At 46.0% G+C, this 18,221-nt stretch overlaps 1 protein-coding gene and 1 pseudogene across 2 annotated transcripts in view; both read left to right on the top strand.

Annotated features, from left to right (window-relative positions):
• The window catches only part of Mtus2 (microtubule associated scaffold protein 2), a 239,542-nt gene that overhangs the window by 18,711 nt on the left and 202,610 nt on the right, over positions 1–18,221 (top strand). The window contains exon 3 of one of the 2 annotated variants that reach the window (XM_038346056.1): positions 13,913–14,107. The exons of the other annotated variant lie outside the window; for it this stretch is intronic. Coding sequence (XP_038201984.1) covers positions 13,913–14,107 — 195 coding nt within the window. The remainder of the gene's footprint in view (positions 1–13,912; positions 14,108–18,221) is intronic. 2 annotated transcript variants of the gene reach the window in all.
• LOC119825285 lies at positions 10,924–12,196 on the top strand (annotated as a pseudogene).

Genomic DNA, 18,221 nt, shown 5'->3' with positions numbered 1-18,221 from the left:
TTTACATAGCAAGTTCCAAGTGAGTCAAGGCTACCTAGTGAGATTCTGTCTCAAAAAAAAGATGTATTTGTTTTTATTTCATGTGTATGAATGTTTTGCCTGCATGTCTATCTGTGGAGCTGCCATGTGCATGCTGGGAATCGAACCCAGGTCCTCTGGAAAAACAACTAGAAGTGTTCTTAACTTCTGTTTCTTTTGCGTACTATTCTCTGGCTGTGTATGCTTGTGTGATGTGGTTAACAAAAGTGTGCACATGCACATGTATATATGTATGCATGTATATGTGTACATGTGTGTGCATGTGGGTATGTGTGTGCACGTGTGTTCATGCATACGTGTGCACATGTTGGCTCTGTTCACTCCCTTCCCTGTTCAGGCACTGTGTACCTCCCATCTTCCGTGCCACCTGCATCTCTGGGGTTACTCTGTGGGTCACAGAGTGACCACATGGGGTGCTTTCTTGTAGGAGGAGAGCTTAGCACAAGGCTGTTCTGACCAGTTTCTTAAAGTTTCTGCGAACTGTTGTATTTGCAGTGTGTGTGATTGTGGTGGGAGATGTGTGTGTACAGACATAGGGAGATCGTCTAGGTGTGCAGGCCTTTTTAATTTGTAATAAAGATTACTTTTTCCCTCATCATATGTACCCAAGACTAGTCAAGCACTAAGACCTGCAGCCTGCTGACCCTGCCACCTCAGGCCAGCTTTCCACCTGTCCCTGCTCTGCCATCTCAGGCCCGCTCTCCACCTGTCTCTCAGGCCCGTTCTCCACCTGTCCCTACTCTGTGACCTCAGGCCAGCTCTCCACCCTGTCCCTACTCTGTGACCTCAGGCCAGCTCTCCACCCTCTCCCTACTCTCTGCCTACCGCCACTCACTTCATTTCCCTTTCCTCTGCAACCCTCTGTCAGGAACAACTCTCCCTCCTTCATAACAGTTTATGCCGTTTTCCAAGGAGCAGCGATCCTAATACCTTGACGAGCAGGGTTCCGTGGTGCAATCTGCTCTCTCTTCCCTCTTCTCTCCCAACCTGACCAGCTGCTGCTTACCTGAGCCCCCCCCTCCCCTTCCTTCTTCTCCCCCACTGGCACCTCATTGCCTGGCATGCCCAGACTGGGCTAGGAATCCCCTCTCTCCTGCTCCTAGCTCCGGGTCCACTCAACCCATTTTGTCATCACTGTCTGAGCACTCCTGAGGGCTTGGCAGGACCAGGGCACGTTCGTCCTTATTTCCCCTCTGGTGTTTCTCCCTTTTGCTTTGCTTGGGCATCACCTCCCACTCTTCATGCTGAGCACAGGTGACCACAGTGTGTGCTGATGCCACCGACACGTGTTCGAGCCACCATCTTTTGAGCCATCTACCTACTTGGCCATCTACCTGCTTCCCTGTATCTTTGTTGCTGTCTCAATCTCGGTCTCTTTTAGCCTCTTACCTGGCCTTCTCGGTCTTCCTCCATCAACAGTTTTATTGAGCTATGATATGCACACCACATATTTCACTCACTTAAAGGACAAATCCAATGGGTTTTTTTTTTTTTTTGACTCTTCTTAGCTATGCGATCATTACCACCGTAACGGTAGGACATTTCATCATTCTGAAAAAAAGTATTGACTTGCTGTCACTCCAGATTTTCCTGAAGCCCCAGCCACTAACGTTCACTAACCTACTTTCTGTCTCTATAGATATCCCTGTTCTAGACACCTCATGTGTGTGGCCTTTAGTGCGTGACTTCTTCTGCTGGCTTCAGAATGTCCAAGTTTGACTATTTATAACACATCAGCGTTTCATTCCTTTGTCTCCTTATCTTGAGAAGACCAAGTGGCTTAGAAATTATTTTTTTCTCCTAGTTTGGAAAGTCAGAAATCTAAGATTAGTTACAGCAGGGCTGATGTCTGCTGAGACCTCTCTTGGTTTGTGGGTGAGAGTCCTCTTTCTGGGCACTCACATGGCCTCTCTTGTGAGTCCTCTCTCCGGGCATTCATGTGCCCTTTATCTGTATGCACACACTGGGGCACACGGCTGCAACTAATGACTGTAGGGGTGACAGGCTTCAGCCCAGAAGGAATATTTTTTGTTGATGGCGGATCTTCCATTTTCTCTCTAGACAACACTTTATTTATAAATGCATCAATTAGTGGAGATTTGGATCATTTCTGGGTTTTGTCTGTTGTTTACCATGTGATCATTTGCTTCTCATCTTGTATAAGTTTTATGCATATTTTTTTCTCTTGGGTATTGTATTAGTTAGGGTTCTTTCGAGGAACAGACCCAATAGGATGATATATTGGTGTGCCTCCGTAGTCTCAATCTCTCACTGAAAACTTGAACTTTGAAGGCTCCTGAAGAATCGCTGGTCCTCAGCCAACAATGGCCTGGAAATGCTGTTTCTGAGATCCACAGTCAGCAGCAGCACAACAACAGGGCAAATCAGCTCATTGAAGAATCAAAAGCAAATGTTCTCCCTCCTGCCATGGCCCTTCTGTGTCTGGGTTTGTCCCTGAAGATACAGAGAATCCAAGCAGAGAATAGTTGGTTACCTTCCTAACAGTGTCGACGTTCACCAGCCTGTGCAGAGCTGTCTGCAAGATGTAGGATTTGAGGACCTTAAAGAAAGCGGTGATCTGCAGGCTCATGCTGTAGACAACCTTACTTCAGTTTCAGGTGCCTTTATACATGGATGTAACAAAGAAAACAATGGTCCAAGGAAGGTTGTTTGAGTTCAGAAAAACATGATCCAAAAAACATGTAACTAAATGTCAGTAAGCACAAACTAAATATTAGCAGAGTGGTCCTTTCCCAGAACTTTCCTTAGGACAAACCAATTTAAACACAATGCCTGGCATATATAATTATAGATGATATCTGGAAAGGCAAGAGAAAAAGGCAGAAGGCCATCTTCAGATTCAGGGGACACATACCAGATTGGGTTCTATAGCTGTGATCTGACATCCAACAACAATAAGCCTGTCTTATAAATTGAATGTAAATGTTTGTCACAGGGAACAAGAGATCACATCCAAGAACTCTCCAGGGAACAAAACACACACTGAGGAAAAGGCCCTCTGCCTTTCTCCTGGAGTCTCTGTCTCAGGTCCCCAAGGCATGGGCCACCATAGGCCATTCTTTTGACCATGTTCCGATGAGCAGTCATGGCCACTGCTGCATAAGTAGACACATCTTGCCAAGGAGGTTGGTCCCACGGATGGTAGGATGCACAGCTTAGCAAGACCGTTGATGCCATTTCTTCCCCAGCAGCCTGCATAGCACCCTCCAGGACTATGCAAACTGGCTGGTGGAGAGGAAGAGAGCCTCGTTCTTTACATTGTCAGCTCAGTGTCCAGAACTCTGTCGCCTGAAACAAAGACGACACATGAAGGATGAAACGGAAGAATGACGCTGCTTCCATATAGTTGAGGATATCGCCTCGAATCCAGCTTGTCTTGAAGAAAATCTCTTTAAAGAGGGAAAGTAGCCCCCCCCCTCCACACACATACACCTGAAAGCCAGTGGTTCTACAGCATAGAGTAGCTCTGGTAGAGTGTCTACTGAAGGCAGAGGCATGATGGGAAACACCCAGGAATCACTGTCTGGAAATGATGCTGCAATGCAGAGGTCATACAGGGCCTGGATGATTTTTGTAGCTTTTCCCTCTATACATTGAGCTCTTGCTTCTGCCCCTTCACCTTCATTCCCTTTTCTGAAGATGTTTGAACTCCTAAGAGTGTTCTCAGTCTGATTTCTGCCTAATCAATACCTCCTTTCAATTAAGAATCTCTCTTACTGTCCCAGTCTGAGCCAGCCAGGTTTCTGTTACAAAACTTGGATTTCTTTGAATTTTGTTAGGTTGACTCTGTCAGGTAAAAGCTACTCCTGAAAAAAATCCCTTCAAAATAAACCTTTCTTGGTTTGGGGAGATGGTTCCGTGAGTAAAAGCGAGAGGATCCAAGTTCAAATCCTTAACTTCCACATAAAATCTGGGCAAGGTGTCATGTGCCTATAACCAGTGTTGGGGGGGTAGACAGATCCTGGGAGCTCACTGGCTAGCCAGCCTCGTTAAAATGCCAAGCTCTAGGTTCAGTGAGTGGCCTGGCCCCCCAAAAGAAGGAGGAGATTAATAGAGGAAGACAGGCCCAGTCCTTGTCTGGCCTCCCTCCACACGCATGTGCTTGGGCACATACACTTTCATTTACATGTGTAGACACACTAGAGCACACACACACTAAATAAATATATACATACTTAAATCTGTATACTGAGGCCTACCAAAGCCTCTGGTAAGAGGCAACCTTGATTTTCCCAGCAGTTTAACTGCTTGAAAGTTATTTTCGTGTTGTCTTAATCTTTCTGAGGTCTCATTGGAAGACTATGCAGGCACATCCTTGCTGTCATCGTCCAACCATGGTTCTCTGACAGCGGCCTGGACACGACCACTAACAAAAGCCTTTCCTTAATTTCCTTAATTTACTTCTTGCTTTCCATAGGGATTTTCCAACCCAGCAAATGCTAAACCTCGCGTGCCTAACAACTACTTTCTGTCGAAATGCCAGTCTTAGTTCTCTACCTACACAGTACCAGGAGAATAAGCATGACACCTGTGGCATCCTCAGCCCCACCTGGAGTCTTAGAAAACTCTAAGTCCACCAATACGCTCTCCAAAGTCCATATTCTCTCAGTAACACTTGCTAGCTATTAGCATGAATTCACGCCCCCATAATTTTCTTTAAGCCATTGTTGGCAGTTTTTTTTTTTTTTTAAATGCCAGTTAGCTTCTTCTGGAAGTCTTTTTGAAGCTCCTTATACTCAGACTCCTCTTCTTATTTTACCCCAAAGTTCCTTATACTATCCCATCTGGACCTGGTTCCAGAGTCGTTCCTATAGAGCGAGTTCTTGTTATAATGGCTCCTGCCTTCAGGTACCTGAATCTCCACATTGCTGAATGACATGCCATCCCAAATATCAGAAGTTTAAAAGTACAGCAAACATTTCCCTTCTGATGGTTCTGTGGGAACATCTTGATGGGATGATTCTGACTTGGCATCCCCATGAGGATGCAATCGAGTTTGATTCGTGTTCCAATCATTTGACCAAGGATGGAGGATCCAGTTCTGTGATGTTGGGGTTGCTGGCTTCTGGCAAGCAACTTCTCACGTCTCCACGCAGGAGTGCCATTTAAATATCCCCATAGCAAGTAAGTCTGGCTTCTCCTTGAGGTAGCCATCAGAGAACAGAAGGGTGAACCTTCAATGTCTCTCATGACTTTCACTCAGAAGTTGTATACTCCCACCGCCACAGTAGTGTGTCCCTCATCAGGGTGATCCTCATTCACTAGTAGGGCTTGCTAGAGAGCCATTTGGGAAATTGGTTGTTGTGTACCTTGATTCTTGTTAAAGAGATGCTCTTCTCAATTTCAAAAAGTGTGGCATCAATGAGAGAAAATAGCAAGCCCATAGCTCTCTGTGCAGTGATGCTCACTATGTATTAGCCAATACTCTCTCTTCTAGCATGATAACGGGTAGTTGGATGGAGTGGAGTGAATGAGTAACGCCCCTCACAGGCTCATGTGTCTCAACACTTGGTCTCTTGTTGGCGGCACTGTTTTAGGTGCTGCAGCCCTGTTATAGGAAGTGTAGCCCTGGGGTGAATTTGGAGAGCTCATAGCCATGTCCTACTTCCAGTTCGTTCCCTCTATTTGTGGCTCATGGTTGAGGATGCGAGCTCTCGCTTCCTGCTCCAGCCACCACGCCTGCTTGCTGCCAAGACTCACCACCACCATGGACTCTTGTCCCTCTGGAACCGTAAGCCCAGATAAACTCTTCCTTCATTATGGTGGTTTTATCACAGCAAAAGAAAATGTAACCAACCCAGTGGCTATAGCCTCCCTTTTTCCCAGGAGGAAACTGAGGGGCTGGGAGTTTGAATTCAGTCATGTTGAGTCCAGGTCACCAGTCTTCTGCACAGCATGCTGCTTTCCTTGCTCTTTCTGTGTCCTGCTTTTCTTGGGACAAGATGCCACCTTACCATTGAACGTTTTCTAGACAGAGAATTGTCTCAGCAAGGGAGAAGGGTGGTAAAAACGGCCGCTGTGTATGCGTGCTGTCACGCAAGGTGCAGAGAGGCCGAACTGCTCCTCGCTGATATGAGCATAGCTAAGGATCTGGGAAAGAAAGAAAAAAAGTGCTCAGAAAAGTAACTAGGAAGAAAAGTGAAATAAATTAATAATTTGGCCCAAATCACATAAATATGCTGATATAAAGACTCCAAATGTAAAATTCTAAGGAAAAACCATCCTTGAAATAATGCCCTGAGTCATTGTTTATGATCACGTGCTTCTCTGTGTCTTCATTAGTTAGAGAATTAAAACACCTACTCATAGGTGTGTGTGTGACACACACCTTTAATCCCAGCACTCGGGAGGCAGAGGCAGGCAGAGCTGTGAGTTCAAGGCCAACCTAGACCACATAGCGAGTTCCAGGACAGCCAGGCCTACACAGTGAGAACCTGTCTCAAAACCAAACCAAAACCCAAACCAAAATCTGCTTACGTGTCCACTCGTGTGTTTAGTTACAATTCTGACAAGTTAGATGCAACCTTGACTTGGTTCCCGTCATAGACAAGGTGCCCTTTGGTCAATTAGCTCATGCGGTGTGTGCTTCCACGCGTGCACCTGTGTGTGGAAGTCAGAGGCCCTCCCCTTCTGCTCGCTGAGGCAGGCTCTCCCTTCTTTCTGCTGTGCTGTTGTTCAGCAACACTGCTGGCCATTCTCCTGGTTCCGCCTGCCATCTTGACACAGCGCTGGAGTTATGAATGGCCATCACTGTACCATTTCAAGGTTTCTGCTATTGGTTCTGAGGCGGGGTCTCTCTGTGCAGTCAAGGATGACCTCTGTGATACACCTCTGAGGGTGGAGGTTTCAGGTTGTATTTCTGTGTCTCGTTTGTGGGGTGAGGGGGCTCAAAACCAGGATGGTATGCATGCCGGCAAGCACCCCACTAACTACACCGTAGCCACCTTCTCTCTCCTCCAGTTCATACTGAGTTGGATTAATGACAATTTGCTTTCCTAACATTTTAATTTTGCTCTCTGGGACACATGACAGTGGGACAATGATTGATGAGACTTCATGGATACAGTGTTGAATCACGAATACGTGATATTATTCTAGCTGGCTGAGATTTTGTTTAGTACCACAGAGTCCTATTCTAAAGGAGAATCTATACAAAAAAGGAAAAAAGCCCAAACAAATAAAATTCACTTCATTTAAATGGGAAGATTTGATTTCTTCAAAGAATTTATTTTTCAAAGGAAATATAATACGACTTTGAAATAGCAGTGCGTCTTGCAGCTTTCAGCAGACAGCGGAATCTCTTGTTCAAGCAGGAATTTTTTTCTTTTGCTTTCTGGCAAAAACTTGTCAGAAAATTGAGCTTTGGCTAAAATAAATGAGTTCAGTTTGGCTCTTGCATGAGCCATCGACATTTGAACCCAGGATTTTAAAAATGTTTATTAGCTTTGAATTTATTTTAGTTAGCGTCCCCATGATGTTTGTGTTCACTTGGAAGGGACTTTGATGGGGAATACAAAGCACTTATTCCACCTCTCGAGTGGAAGTGTTTTGTAGAGGACACGCAATGACAGATCAAATTCTCTAACCCGCGTAAACCCTTTAAAGATTTTACTTAATTTGAATGGAATTAGGAAAGATCCTATTGAGTGAGATAATCCAGACTCAGAAAGACAAGCTTCAAATGATCTCCCTCGTCAGAGGCTCCTACCTCCAAGCAAATTCTCTTTGAGACACACAGAGGCCATTTACAGAAAACCGCAACCAATCAAAATGTAGAGTTGTGGAGCCCAGTCCCACGTAACACATCTACGAACACTCCTAAACCTACGGCTCAGGGAACATTTCTGGAGGGGTGGCTATGAGGTCATGTCTCTTGGAAATTCCGGGAGCTGTACCCATCAAGTCTCACCACGTGACTGCCCAGACATAGCTGAGCAAGAACAACAGCAAAAGCGGTACTAACATGGTGAGGGAAAGCCCGTGGGCCTCAGCCCTACACAAAGAACGACAGGCAGTAAGGGGTGGTGAGAGTGGAAGAGGTCATCTCCCAGGGAGGAGCAGATCACTCGGTTATCCAATACCCAGTAGTCAGCCCTGTAAGCGTACATACAAGTAACGTCATACAGACGGAAGAGGTTATATTTAGGAAACTATGTATACACGCATGTGCGTGATGTATCAATAATGAAAAAAAGAGGTGACTTTGAAACTGAGAAAGAGTAAATGGGAGGGTTTGGAATGGGAAGAAGAAATGGATAAATGATATCACATTTCAAAAATGAAGTAAAAACATTTTACTTGTTTTCATTCTGCGTGCATAAGTGTTCTGCCTGCATATATTAGTCTGTGTACCATGTACAGACAGTGCCATCAGAGGCCAGAAGAGGGCAGAGTTACAGATGGTTGTGAGCTGTCATGCGGGTGCTGGGAACCTCATGTGGGTCCTCTACAAGAGCAGCCAGTGCTCTTAGCAGCTGAGCCATCTCTCCAGCCTCAGCATAGACCCAGCATAGAGGAACAATCTTAGCAAGGTGTGGAAGGATGGACCTTTAATACCAGCACTGGGGAAGACAGAGGTGGGAAGGTTGAGGCCAGTCTGGTCCACATGCCGAGTTCCAGGCTAGTCAGGGCTAATATATTATTAAGATTCTGCCCTCCCCAAAATATTGTAAAGATACTCATACACATTGAGTACTAATCATGACTCTATCTTAAATCCGTTGCTTAGCTGGGAATAAAATTATGATCCTAGTTATTCAATCTTTTATTTTAAAGCTTATTTTTATTAGCTTGCAACCATTTGCATAACATTGGTTTCATTATGACATTTTTGCATATGCATGCGATATACTTTGATTGTGCCCCCCATATAGCCCTAGACTTCTGCTGCAGTATAACAGCTTTATTGTGATATCATTCACACCTGATGAAAATACTTTTGCAATTGAGTCTCCCTTTCCCCAGGTCTGTCCAGTTGACAACGGAACTACAAGGATAAGATGAGAGGAACCACACAGCCCTCGAGTCTTCTCAGGCTGGCCCACTTCACTTAAGAGCATTGTTTCCAGTTGCATCCATTAGTTTTCTGAAAATAAGGCAGCTTTATTGTCCTTTATGGTTGGCGACATTCCATTGTGTGCGTAAGCACATTTCCCTCCACTATTCCTCTGCTGCTGGATACCCGGGATGGTCCCGCAGCAGCTGTTGTGAGGGACGCAGCAGTGGACAGGGACGGGCAGGTGCCTCTGTGATGAGTGGACCTGGAGCCTCGGATCAGTATGAGGAGTGGGGGTGTGGCTGAGCCCAAGGAAAGCTCTACTTGTCCCTTGCTGTGGTAATTGCTCACTTTTACGTCCATCCCACCTTGAATAGATTGGTTTCGTAAGCTGTTGACACACGCAGCTCCGCTTTCCACTGCAGAGGCTCAGGCATTCGCCGAATGAGTGCTTTGAAGTGGGGTAATCACTGGAGGTGTCTAGAGTATGGACGCCTTTCAAAGCCTTTTAGAGACCAGCGCTTCCTTCTGTGCATTCATGGCAAACAGTTACAGAAACACTGAACTTAGTAAAAGGAAAAACACTTCACATTTCTTTCTCACCAAAGATTCTCTCTCTCTCTTTCTCTGTTTTACTGAAAATAAAATTTCCATAGAGTATTTTCTGATCATGAGGTCCCCTCCCCCAACTCCTCCCAGATCCTCTCCACTTCCCTACCCACACAAATCCACATCCTTTTTTTTTCTCTTTCTCTTTAGAAAACAAACGGGTTAACAACCCCCCCCCCAAAAAAAAACCAGATTTTTTTTTTTTAAAAAAGAGCACAACACACACACATACACACAATCAGAAACCATATTATACAAGCAAAAGATCAGTAAGACAGTAAAAAAAAAGCTCGGACAATATAATATGAGACCAAAAGTCTGCAAACAAGGCCGTTGAGTTCCTTTTGTCTTGGCCCTCTACTGCTGGGCATGGGGCCTGCCCTTAAGTGTGGTTTATATACCTGCTGAGGCTCTATTGGAGAAAACTAACTGTTCCTTTGTAAGGGGCTGTCAATTGGAGACAGATTCTTGGTTGGGATGGGGGCTTATATCCACTTCCCTTCCCAGCCCTGGGACCCATGCAGGCCCTGGGCACGCTGCCTCGGTCTCTGGGAGATCATATGTGTGTCAGTCCCGTTGTGTCAGGAAGACGCTGTTCTTGGCGTTCTTCGTCCCCTTTCCATCTTTTCCACCTCCGCTCTTACCGTCTTTCTCTTCCTCTTCTCCATAGCTCCTGGACCCTGAGGGGCGGGGATGGATGAAGACATCTCACCTTTGGAGAACTGTTCATTTCATTGGCATTTATGGATTGGGTTGTGTCTATGTTCGATATTTTGAGTTCTTTGTACATTCTGTATTCTAGATATTAATCTTCTTTTCCAATGTGTAGCAAGCAAAGCTGCACATTTCCCCATCCTGTAGGCTATCCCTTTGCTTGATTAATTGTTTGAGGTGCAGAAGCTTTTCAATGTCAGGTAGTCACGTTTGTTGATTGTTGACATTATTTTCTGAGCAACCAGAGTCCCATGGAGAAGGTTTGTGTCTCTGCCTGTATCATTAAGCCCGCTCCCTACACCTTCATTAGCAGTTTCAGGGGTTCAGGTCTCATGTTAAGATCTTTGATGGGGGGGGTCACACCTCTGGGCGTTCCTTCGGGATTCCCGTTGTGAATGCCGGTCCTTTACCTATACAGCCATTCCCAACATTTGACTTGCTTCTTGGAGCTTGCATCTGTATATTCTCCTGAAGATTCTGTCATCATAACTGCTCCTAGTGACATGTGAGCGAGGTGTCCAGGTGCTGGCCTCTCTGGCTGGAAGATGAAGATGGATCCCCGCCTCACCGCTGGCACCTCTGTGGGCTGCTGCCGCCTGCACTCAGCTGCATCTGTGCCAGTGGCCCCTGCACCCTAGTGCCACTGGACAACATCAATGTGTGGGACATATACTCAATGTTCTTCCTCACCCTGAAGGACCGGGGCTTTGAGCTCACTTTCAGGACCACAAATGTCTCCAGCTTGTTCTTCATTAGGTTTTGGGGAGTTCCTCTATGACAGTCTCATCACCTTCTCCCCCTTAGTGGATGACTTTGGAGGCAACATCAGTGCCTTCATGGATGTTGGTGGCAGTGCTGGGGTGGCTGCCAGCTCTGATATCCTTGACCCTCTTCAGGAACTGGGCAGTGAGTGTAGGGTTGAATTTGATGACGAGAAAACAGCTGTCCTTGGCCATCACACTTATGATGTCTCAGACCTTGGCCAGCATACGTGATTGAAACTGAGAACCTGGTGAAGGCCCGAACCATTGATGGAAAATTATCTCTCAACCCCATTTTCTTCCAAGGAGCTGGAACGGTGACAATTTCTTGGTTTTGGGCATCCTAGCGGGCTCTTCAACCTCTATGTCCTTCCCAGATAAACCCATCACCCAGTACCATCATGCAGTGGGAAGAACCCTCTCCTGATCACAGGGCTCTGAGCCAAGAACGATGCCTGGGTCACCTTCCATGGTTCCTTGGATTTCTTCAGCGATGCCTTCTTCAGCTCAACAGTGCAGGGGATCACATCCGGCGCCCAGAGGTATTCTCAGTCAGACACCTGTGTGTTCACTGTGGCCCTTTACCACTGGATGTTCAAGGAGGAGGGCCTGCTCCGAGTGTCCCTGTGTCTCATCACCAGGTGGGCATGACAACCCCACCGTGTGTCTACGCTGCCACTGACCTTGTGGAGTACGGCATGGTGACTGAGCAGCTCTCCAGTGGCAAGGGGGTTCCCTTTGATGGTGACGGCATTCAGCTGGAGTCCCTGCACAGTGACCCCTTTTCGAGGACCTTCTGGAAGAGGAAAGGTAGCAAGTACAGTGTCCAGTTCAGGGCCCTGGTGTGTGGGGCGTATTCCAGTTTAAAGAAGATTGTAGCCACCTAGGCCACACACACCAATCTGCTTCAGCCTAACTGTCAGCGAGGCCACTTGAGCACACACAGAAGGAATGCTTCAGCCCCTCAGCCTGTCCCTACTATGCCAGTGCCTTCTGCACGATGGCCGGGCCCTTGATCTTCATCTGCCTTCTATGCCTGAAGGAGAAGTCGGACTGAACCAGAACCTGGGACTCTGTACAGCAGGGAGCTGGCAAGAGGACTTCACTGGCAAAGATTTCTGGGGTTTTTGTTGTTGTTTTTGTAAAGGTCACATAAATGCCACAGCCTTGCTGAGTGAGTGATGATGGGGGGAGGGGACAGGGAGCATTTTTTTCTGTAAGTTTGAATCACTTTGAATCACTCTGTGGCATTTTTCACATGCACGGCCACCCCATTTTCTAAAATGAAGAGAACCACTGCCCCCACAAAAGTACCAAAGAGATGAGAACGAATGTCTCTTCACCCCTGATCGGGCACCAAAGCCAGGATTACCTCTCCCCCCAAAGCTCAGCTTGGTAAACCAATGAGCTTATTGGGCTTACAGAGGGCAAGGGAGGAATCACTTATGATGTGAGTTGTATCACTGTGAAGTCCCGCCCCAGCCCATCCTGATTGGATGCTGCCCCTTCGGGCTAGCCTTCTACTGCCTGGCGACCTCAGCTTTTCCTGAGATCACTGGCAGCTCTGTGTTGGGGCCAGCGTCACGGCTAAAATTCCAAATGAGACCCTCAGGACCCTTCCTTCACGGCTACCAAGCCAAGGTAATCTCTACTCCATGGCGGCATTGTCAGGTGACCATATGGCTGGAGGGAAAGGCCAAATGACAACTCTGGTTTGAACCAGGTTCCCACCATGCCGCGCACTACACAACCATGCTTTAAAGTTTCTTCTCTGTAGCCTCGCCTTCTGCTTGCCACAGGCTTCAGGCTGTAGTCCAGCGATGCTTGCTCTGAGGTCTCTAAGCGTATACTTCACGGAGAGTCATGCCTGTCCACAGCACTGGGGCCTTTTTGAACTGGTGTCTGTGGCTGTTTCTGTTGAGAACTAATCACCAAGTGCCCAGAAGGGGAGCGTTCCCTGCTGTCCCCCTCTGCCAGCATAATGCCAGACATCTTTTATCCAGCGTCCACTCTGTTTCTGTTCCTTTACGTATATCCATTCCTGAAAGGGCCATGCAGGTGCAGAGACCCTGCTTCATAGCACGACACCGTCATCTTTGTGTTCCCCGGCTGGGTACACACCTAGGAACTAATTTGAAGTTTGTGCTAACATAAAGACAAGTACTGGGAAAACAAGAGAAATCACGACACCACTCGATGTAGGCACCTACCGGACTATACACAGTGGGTGCTGGACATGAGTCACGGCATCATTCTTTGCCAGGAGATACTGGTGTTCTCAGGGTAGAGTGAGGGCTTGGAGTTTGCCCAGTCAGTCTTTGGAGATTGCAGTCTGGCTAACCTTACCCCAAAGCAAGAAGGTTAGCAGTCTGGATGATTCTTGAAATCCATTTCTGTGAGGCTAATCACCTGTGGTTAAAGCCAATGGTGTATCTTGTTCTCACGAACTTAAGGTAACTTTCAATTTTGCAACTCTCCGTTCTGCATCTCCATCCTTTTAGCCTTTCCTGAGCTTAGAGTGTGGTCACTTGTCTGTCCTTGGTTCCTCTACGAGTAAGACTGTGAACATTCCCGGGTAGCGGCTGCTGGGGCTGTCCCTCCTGAGTCCTCTGAAGCATCCGCCCTGGTAAGGGGCCTTTCTATTAAAGATTGGTTTGCTAGTGTGCAGAATGGAAGCCTGCAAGATTAGTCTACTCATGGCGGATGACATACTCTGCGGGCTTCTGCATCTTGCTATCCACTGAGAAGTTTTCTTTTTGATTCATTTCGACAGATCTCAAGAAAGCCTCCAATTCAAATGCTGCAAAATCCAGTCTACCAAAATCTGGGCTTCGTCCTCCTGGGTACTCCCGTCTCCCAGCAGCCAAGCTGGCGGCCTTTGGCTTCGTGAGGAGTTCCAGTGTCTCTGCGGTGCCCAGCACCCAATCCCTGGACAGTGTGCAGCCGGAGCAGAGTCGGCCAGTCACCCGTGAGTGCGGCAGAGGGGCTGAGGGTGGGGGCAGGAGACTGTGCCCTGCTGGGGGCTGATGGTAAGACAGAAGATGCCTAAGAACCCCATATATCATTTCGTTTGGTTAGTTAAAAGCTTGGATCTACTACTTAAATCAGTCATTGTGTTAACTGTGTTTTAATCATCCACCAAGGAAAAATAACTTCCTATTGGACACTATCCTTTTTCTCAATTATGGGGAGTTAATGCCCTTTCAGTAGGCCCAGGCTCAGTTCCTAGAATCCACACTGGGCTGCTTACAACCACCTGTCATTCCAGATCTAAGCATTCCGATGCCTTCTTCTGGTCTCTGTGGTCAATACATGCATGTGTGTGCGCACGTGCGCGCGCACACACACTAAAATGAATATATCTTAAAAGAATCTTCCTGAGACTATTGTTGAGGTCATTCATGAGCAAGTATTAGGGTTTCCAATCATAGACACCTTGACTTAGAAAAATGAGATAAAACTCATGAAATGATTGAGTTTTACTTCTTATGATGAGTGTGTATTCTTTTAATTATTGCCTAGGAACTGGGTTCCAGGAGTAGAAAATCACCAGTCTCTTCAGAAGGTTAATCAATGAAAATGAGGTTTAATATGAAAGATTTTTGCAATGTTAACTCAGCATTACACTCGTGAATGTTATAAAATGCATTTACATACGTAGCTCATTTGATTATCTGTGTCTGCCTCGCATTTTAAGTAAGATTGGAATTGACAAGGAGTGTTATTAATACCTCCTACAGAAACAGCCATCAGCCCATCTCGAGTTCCACTGGCAAAGAGGGAGTAATTTTTTATTCATGGAAAAAGGAGCCGCCAGTGACCTGAGGGGTCAGGTTCCAGAGAAGCTATTTCTCATCTGAGATTAGACCTTATTGATGTCTCCTTTCATTCCGCAGATCTGGGCACTGATCAACTCCATCCCGAGATGGGAGTAGAGTTTGAACTTGTGGTGGTTTCTTTTTATTTATTTATTTATTTATTTTTTGGTTGGTTGATTGGTTTGGTTTTAAAGTTGCCTGTTTACAGTTGTTAATATAAACCATGAACTGAAGCTTTTCTCTATAGTTTTATGATGGAGCAGCCGTCGTTTTCTTGGCTGTCCCATTGGGCAGAGGTTAGTCTTTAGTCCTTTCACATCTGCAGTTCCCGAGTCCCCACCCCCACCCCCAGGTACTTCCACTTAGGTAACTCTGATGGCGGCCCCAGGGGTCCTTTCCCTCTTGGGGACTGGAGAGAGAGGATGATGGTGAGTCTGAGCTGTGACTCGGGGCTGCATAGCCTCTGACACATGGGAGAAGGAGGGACAGGAGGGCTGCTGTGAGGGCAGACCTGGCCTCCTGTGGGAGCCTTCTAGGCGAGTGCCATGCTATGGTATTTCAGGTGAGTGCCATGCTATGGTATTCCAGGCAAATGCCATGCTACGGTATTCCAGGTGAGTGCCATGCTATGGTATTCCAGGCGAGTGTCATGCTACGGTATTCCAGGCAAATGCCATGCTATGGTATTCCAGGTGAGTGCCATGCTATGGTATTCCAGGCGAGTGTCATGCTACAGTATTCCAGGCAAATGCCATGCTACGGTATTCCAGGCGAGTGCCATGCTACCCTGTCCCGTTTTCGTAGCGATTACTCCGTATCCATCCGATGTTTGCAATAATGGCAACATTCTGCTGTAGTGTAAAATACTACAAAAACAAAAGCGAAATATCTGGGAGTTGTGGAAGATTGATTAAAAACATGATTGGCATTTTTTTTTTTTTAAAAAAAAGCCATTAAAACTAGAGGATGAGCTGTGGGGTTACTGTGTGACTTGCTTTCCATTGATGTGTGTTTTGGATTTTCCATAAAGGAGGTTGAAATCCTACCATCCCCATGGCTTGCTTTTATTTCCTTTTCCCTTTTCCTTCTTAAAATAACAGCTTTATTGAGATATAATTCACACACCATGTAATTCTCTTCTTTAGAGTATACAATTCAATGGGTTTTTTTTTTGTCCCCAGTATATTTATAGGGTGGCGCAAACATCACAACATTCAACCGTGCAGCATTCCCATCATCCCTCCCCCAAAGAAACCTAGAATCCCTTAATGCTCTCCCCCGTTCCAGTCCAGCCCTCAGCTCTAGGCAACCATTAGTCTGCTACTCTTTTTTTTAACTGAAAAACCTTTTTTTGCCATGCAATATATTCTGATTCCAGCTTGCTCTTCCTCGACTCACCCTCAGTCCACCCATTCACGGAACTCCATGCTCGTTCTCTCTTCAGAAAACATGCAAACAGAAAGTGAACAAACAAGCCAGAGCAATAAAAAGAAAAAAAAAAACACAATGAACGGGTGTTCCCTAAACCCCACAGAATTGGAATCATAATAAACAAACAAAAGACCAATAAGACAAAAGAAAATTGCCCCAAGTAATAAGAGACAAAAAGTCTGCAAAGATACCATTGAGTTCAGTTTGCTTTATATTATTTCATATCTTTATATTTATTCCCAGAAAGTTCATAGATACCTTTGACCTTTTCTTCTAGTTTTGTTGAGTTATAATGTAACAAATGGCGCAGTTTCAACTTTTTTCTTTCCTGGTTTGCTTGTTGCTGCTGTGATGAAAGCCCATGAACAAAAGCAGCCTGGGGAGGAGACAGTTTATTACATGTTACAGGTCACAGCCCACCGTGGAGGGAAGGCAGCCTAAGAATTCAAAGCAGGAACCAGGAGGCAGGAGCTGATGCAGAAGCCACAGAGGGGTGCTACTGACTGGCTTGCTCCCCATGGCTTGCTCAGCCTGCTTTCTTACACTGTTCAGGACCACATGCTCAGGATTGGAAGTGCCCAATGGACCAGGCTCTTCCACTTCAACCATTAATTAAGAAAACGCCCCACAAATATGCCCACGGGCCAGTATGACGGAGGCAGTTCCTCAGTTGAGAGTTCCTCCTCCCACGAGACTCGGGTTTGGGTCGAGTTGACAAAAACTAACCAGCTGAAACATACAACACGAGATTTCAGCATATCTCTATATTATGAAGTGATCACCGCATCAAGCTAATTAACCTCCATCGCATTGTGTAGTTGCTGTGCATGCATGTGTTGGTGCTGTTGTAGATCTATCTCTTAGCACATTTCAAGTACATGCCATGGAATTGTTTGCTGTCCACACTGTGCCGTGAATTAGAGCTCCAAAGCCTGGCTGCCCTGTGCCAATAAAACTTGTTCTGTTTTTTTTTTTTTTTTAAAGAGTATTGCAGCATAGGGGTAGGGGACGAGAACCCTAGAGACAGTGAGATATGCATACCACCTCAGCATTTACCAGACCCATGACTTGGGGCAAATTTTTGTACTTCTGTGTAGTTCGAGATTTTCTGTATTTCACCTGGTCCCACTGAACTGGTTTCTCTCCTGCCTGTTGGTCCTCCATAGCCTCTTATAAAGTAATCACTCAAGGTTTATTATTAATTATAATTGTTTGGTCAATGGCTCAGGCTTCTTACTGGCTACATATAAATTAAACCATTTCTAATAATCTGCATATCACCACGTGCCTCATGGCTTACTGGTCACGCCCTGGCATCTTACTCCTCCAGTGGCTTCTGGAGTCTCCTCCACTCCGCCTTCTTTCTCCCTATCTCTCTTCTTGGACTTCCCACCTAGCTATATTCTGCCCTGCCATAGGCCAAAACAGCTTATTAACCAATGATAATAAAACATATTCACAGTATACAGAGGGGCATCCCACATCACTCCCGTGCCTTCATAGTGAAACAGTGTGAATAATAATTGAGCTAGGTTTAAAGCTGTCAGTAGGACTAATGGAATATCCCTATTAGATACAGAGTGTTTAGAATAAGGCTTTGCACAAGGATAATTAGTTTTTTCTTGAGCCGTTTCCATCTGTGGGCCATGTCAATGTCAAGGGTTCAAAAGCTCAGATGGGAAAATGGCTATATTGGATTAACAGTGTCCAATAGGGGACAAGGAGAGTGGTCTTCATTGTTTCTGGTCACGGTTGTAGAAACTTTGAAGTCAGAGAGGTGGCTCTCATTCTAGTTCAAATGTTTTATAATCACCTCGACACATAATGATCAAT

This window comes from Arvicola amphibius, chromosome 10 (assembly GCF_903992535.2).
Source record: "Arvicola amphibius chromosome 10, mArvAmp1.2, whole genome shotgun sequence".
In the NCBI taxonomy this organism is placed as follows: Eukaryota; Metazoa; Chordata; class Mammalia; order Rodentia; family Cricetidae; genus Arvicola; species Arvicola amphibius.
This window is presented reverse-complemented; position numbering and strand designations above follow the sequence as displayed.